The following is a 5261-nucleotide window of genomic DNA, read 5'->3' on the forward strand; positions in this document are numbered from 1 at the left end:
CTTGTGACATTCGGAGCTTCCGACGGAAAGAATCCACTCGTGTTCTTGGAAAGATCCTGCGCTTTTCTTGTGGATGTATCGTCCGACGGCTCTATACACCGCTCTCTACACCCATAAGTGAGAGCTCAGAGGGATCCCCTATGTTATGCAAATCAGAGCTATGAGTGAATTCTATGAATTGGCTTCGCGGCACCGGTCAGATACGGGTATACTGACTAAGAGAAAAATGTCGTGAGAGCATAACAGCGATCTAATTCTCACGGACGAGTGTTTCGAGCATCGTAGACCACCAACATCCGGTCTCACTAGAAATTATCATGAATATCTGATGAAGCGATAGATAAGCTGAGAGGTGAACATGAAAAAAAAGCGGATCCTTCGGCTCTAGAGTTCCCAAGGAAGCGGAGATTTCCATCCAGGCCATCTCGGTGGAAGAACTCCTGTCCAAGCATCGCTAGATAATGTTGGGTGCGAACCTCCCGCATGCAAGATAGAATCATGGATTTCTCGAGGAGAAGAATTTCGGGAAAATCATTGATAGCGAGTCCCAGTCCACAAAAACCTACAGGGATCACTGTTTTGGTTAGGTGAGACCAAAAAGTGATGTGAAGTATATAATAGGAGGGTGAATGTCCATTGGTGTCTTCTTCTTTCGGGATCACGATTATGTAGGATTTATCTAGTCACGGCATTTATTCCGGCGTGTGCTCAAGCGCTGGTAATTGCCAGCAACTATCATGATGCGTGGTCTGCCTGTGGCTCAGACATCGAACTCTTAGTGTGTATGTGCTCCTTTCTGTTTAATCAATTCGGCGTTCGCGTAACGACGTTTTTCTCCCTTAACTAATTCACCGATCGAAAGATTCGGATAGTGATATCTATGTTCCAGTAGCCGTGATCGTTCGCGGCGACACCATCAACGATCGGTAGATCAAGACTATCGGGCCAGCGTTTCGACCGAGCTCGGACTCGGTCCGAGGCGCGGTTCGACAGGAGCCTCGTATCGGTTTTTCGTGAATTCGCAATGCGTCCGCCCTCCGCCCTCGTGCTTAGTTGGGCACGTGGCTTGTGGCTCGGATGAATACGTCGATATGCAAAATGCTTTCGAGAAGGGACCCCAGAGTCGTTAGAATCGATTGATTTCCGAAGAAGCGTCTACGTGCTAATATGTGGATCGAAGTTCGCCATTCAGTTTCTCTCTCGGTCGACCGAGCAGTGGCTCACTCGCTCGTTTGCTTGCCTACTCACTCAGCCGTAAGGACTGTCACAATTTGACTGCAATTGAGGAGAGATCTTGATGCGAGAGGCCTTACAAATGTTATATCGAATCTTGAGCCCTCTCGACTCGATAAAAACGGCCTATTGTCTAGCACCGAACAATATCGAGATATGTCGCTCACTGCGGAGTAACAGCGACTCAACTCTATTAATGTGACTAATATTACGGCTCGCTAACTGTTGGTCCGCTTTCTTTCAGGGGTGAAATTTCCTGGTGCGACGTCCAGACCGACGACTTGCAGCGGTGAACCACCAGCAGTTCGCATCGATCACGAGTTTCGATGTTTCGCGGTATCCGATCACCGGTGTCGTCGCGGTAGACGAGATCGATCCTCGGGAACAGTGCCGAGAGCGGCGGGTTTCCGTCGTCTCAGACTCTTGGGAAATAAATTCCGTTCTGGTTAAAGTGACCTGGAGTTGTTTTCATTCGATCTTGCTTGGATACTCGCTCCCCAAGATATTGCGTCATTGAATGTTTCCACGATCGATCCTCGCAGCGCGTCACCTGAATATTTGACCATTCGAAGTCTTCAATTCCAGATGTCAAGCAGGAGCCGATGATTTCGCCGTCGATGGATTTGGACCAAGTGATGCAAAACCTACCCAATTTGCATTTGTTCTCCAATCTTCAAAGTTTAAACTTAGAGCATCTGATCGCGCTGACGAATAGTGAAGCTCAGCCGGCAGTGAAACAGTTCAAATGTAAACACTGCAACTACTTGACGCCTTACCAGGCTGCTCTCAAGACACATCTGAAAAGTCACAGTGGTGAGAAGCCTTTCAAGTGCCAGTTCTGCGAATACCGCACGGGACTCAAACACAACCTGGAGACTCATCTGAGGACACATACCGGAGAAAAACCCTACAGTTGTCCCTATTGTCCGTACAAATGTGCCGCGAAAGGTAAGCTCGTTTTCGGTTGATCTGTGTGCGGCTCCTTCTGAGATATCCTTCGGGACTCGATTCGGGAACGGGAAAAAACGCGGACGGGGATCATGATGCGGAGTGATTCTCATCAGACTGAGCTGCCTCTTCCAAACCGCATACGTTGCATTTCTCTTTTCATTATTCCCGAGGATGCTCTTGGTGGAGGCTCGCTTCACTTATTCCATAAGAATCAGGGTCCTCCGTATGAGATTTTTGGCTCCCCATATGACTGAGAAAATTCTGTATCCTCTCGACTCGACAATTGTCGTCGTGGTGTGGTCGATGGCAGCTCATTCGATTCTCATGCATCGAATAGACGAATGAACGAACGAACGGACAAACAACAGACAGAGCGTTTCCATTCAATCATATCTTTCCATTCTTGGCGCTGAGTCGTTCAAATCCCATCGTTCGACTTTAGCTGGAACGTGCTTTCCAGAAAGAACAATGCGGGTCGTACGTCATTTCTGTTTGAATGATTTATCGTCAGACAAAGTATACTACACATAGTATGCGAGCGGATTCCATCTCGCCATGTTAATTCAAGTACATATAACGATGATGCTGCTGCTGATGCTGCCGCCGCGGCCGACAACGAATAAGGCTGACAAACCCGACGGCACGGGATGACGGAGCAAAAAACGATGACGAAGAATCCGTATGAATGATAATACAGCGAACAGACAGAGAGGCAAGCAGGCAGGCATTTCGAACGAGAAGCCAGTCTCATCATCAGCGTCGTTGCCGCCGCCACCGCTGCTGCCGTCGCCATCGTCGTCGTGAACGGTTTATGCTGGCTTGAGGGTCCTTGAAAGTCAAACAAAAGTTGAATCGTTTCAAATTCATTCCGTGAACTCCTCTCCAGCGGCAGCCGAAAAGTAAACGCACGATCGAGGGTCTTCAAATTTACGTGGTTTCCTTTGCGTGCCTTTCTCTCGCCTTTTGTCCGCGTCTTCTCCTTCTGTAGAGCGCTATAATCTCTCGAGCCTCGGCTCCGAGCCACTCGAGTGATTCGATTAAAAAATCGAGATTCTACGCCAGACCTTAGACCGTATCCAGAAACTCCTTAGAACCTCATGATCAGCGAGATATACGGGAATGCAGGAAGAACGATACGATATATCGAGGATTTCCCCCGACGCCGACGTATGAGATTTCGTATCTGACTGACTGACTGTCAGACTGACCGACTGAGGAGTGTTTGCTCACGTTGAGCCTCCTCGTGGTTGTTGCGCTGGAACACAACGACAAGTTGTCGAAGAGAACGAACAGTTCGAGCTCGACCCGATCGAAGAAGAGAATGTTCAGACAACGCAGAGGTGGCGTTTTCTGAATTTCTGGGGAGGCGCCTGTGCGCTTGGATTTTGAATTCAACTGAATACGTTTGCTCAGCGACGACGACTGAAAGCGACTTCGTTCTGCTCGATGATGAAGTCCATAATGTTGATTTTTATTTTCGGGGGGCCGCCGCGTGTAGATTCGGATTGGACTGATGCGAATATAAGCTGGGCCTCCTCCTGTGCGGTTTGTATCAGCGTTCGCTGATATAACAGTTTTAGACAGACCGAATATCAAAAAGAAGAAAAGATAGCAGCTGCAGGCTCTTCTTCAAGAGAGCCTCCGTGTTCATTGTTTGGTCATCAATTGAACACGAGCGATTTCGGATGAAGTCGAAGAAGAATAGACAGGGTAAAACTCATTGATCCGATCGGAGGCACCTGTCGCGCTTCCACGAACGAGAAAAGTGCCGCTGCCGTCGCAAATCTGTCAAACGTGTCGCGGACTCACATGCTCCTTTGACGCGCATGCATGGCTCAAGTCACTATGAAGCGGCTGAAAAATCGTCTCGGTCCCATGCCCGACGAAGTGTCGAGTTCTGCATAAATTTTCGGCCCGGAGTCGATCGGAATCGAGGGGTCGCCATTGCTCCCCCACCCTCTACTTGTGTAATTTGGATTTGACAAACTGATGTTCAGATAAATTCCGCCCCCGGCAACCCACTTGTCCAATGCACTTGTGTAACGTATTCTCCTTGTTGCTTTCCCCACAGGTAACCTGAAACTGCATGTCCGGATCCACACGGGAGAGAGACCTTTTCGATGTAAGCTTTGCGACTACTCCAGTGCGCAAAGCAGCTCTTTAGCCACCCACATGAAGACTCATAATCGGGAGCCCGGACGAGTCTATAAATGTCAGTCATGTCCTTTCTCTGCCTATTTCAAGCACAAGTTCGATCAACACATGAGAATACATCAACAGCAGCAAGCGGCGGCGGCTGCTGCCGGGAGCGCCAACCTACCCCAAACGTCGCAGACATTTTGAGCTTGAGGCGTTCGTATTGCGCTACCGGCGTGTTTTGCGGGTGGTCAGGCGTACGGAAGGTCTTCAGAATCCTTATTCCAGACAAAGATTATGAAATTCTAGCGTTCCTATTGTATTGTCGTCTTGAGTGATTGGAAGACGGACTGACTGACAAACTGATGTATGACGGGCTTACTGGCAACGTCCGAAACGAGGAATCGATCGTTCGCTCAGGCCCTGATTAGGCACGAGCGGGGCTCCTGAATGGCGTCGGAATCATGTTTGCGTATTTTACGAGGACGACTCGGAGAGCCGCAGCTTGCAATAGTGTTATGTTGTGCCATGAGAAAAGGAAAATGTTAGTTGAAACCTTCTCTACCAAGTATTTAGCAGCTACTCAATCGGTTCGGGAGAACCGACCTTTGATGTTAACGCGACGCCCGGTCACATATTTGTTCCGTGGAATGTGGCTCGGAAATTCTATGTCACGGAACCTTTCTGGAAACCTGAACTACCGTTGTAGGGAACTGTGGTCAAAGTCTCTCATCTGGCGATATGCTGCCTCAAGCACATTGGGGCGGAAATATTAGGGAAGGATTGACTGTGCCGTATCTGTTGAGAACTAAGTCGAGCCGCATACGCGACCAGCATTCCGGTTAGGCTTGCCGCGGGAATTTCGCTCTACCCCTCTAATCTAACTCTCCAATTGTGACATTCGGATTAATGCCCGCTTCAGTTTTCGCAAATGTTCGCAA

The 5261-nt window shown here is 48.9% G+C and overlaps 1 protein-coding gene across 1 annotated transcript; it reads left to right on the plus strand.

Annotated features, from left to right (window-relative positions):
• The first annotated feature begins 1571 nt into the window (after positions 1–1571).
• Positions 1572–4673, plus strand: LOC100908707 (zinc finger protein 513). Its single transcript, XM_003748322.2, has 2 exons — positions 1572–2181; positions 4256–4673. Exons 1-2 carry the CDS (start codon positions 1836–1838, stop codon positions 4525–4527), a joined length of 618 nt encoding a protein of 205 aa, XP_003748370.1. The 5' UTR covers positions 1572–1835; the 3' UTR covers positions 4528–4673.
• The last annotated feature ends 588 nt before the right edge of the window (positions 4674–5261 follow it).

Source organism: Galendromus occidentalis, unplaced genomic scaffold, assembly GCF_000255335.2.
Source record: "Galendromus occidentalis unplaced genomic scaffold, Mocc_1.1 scf7180000077530, whole genome shotgun sequence".
Lineage (NCBI taxonomy): Eukaryota > Metazoa > Arthropoda > Arachnida > Mesostigmata > Phytoseiidae > Galendromus > Galendromus occidentalis.

What these genes read in the sequence shown, in the direction of transcription:
- LOC100908707 (XM_003748322.2), top strand. Translation starts at nt 1,836, where the DNA reads ATGATTTCGCCGTCGATGGATTTGGACCAAGTGATGCAAAACCTACCC. An exon ending in GTACAAATGTGCCGCGAAAG is followed by an intron (nt 2,182 to 4,255) that starts GTAAGCTCGTTT and finishes CTTTCCCCACAG; the next exon opens with GTAACCTGAAACTGCATGTC.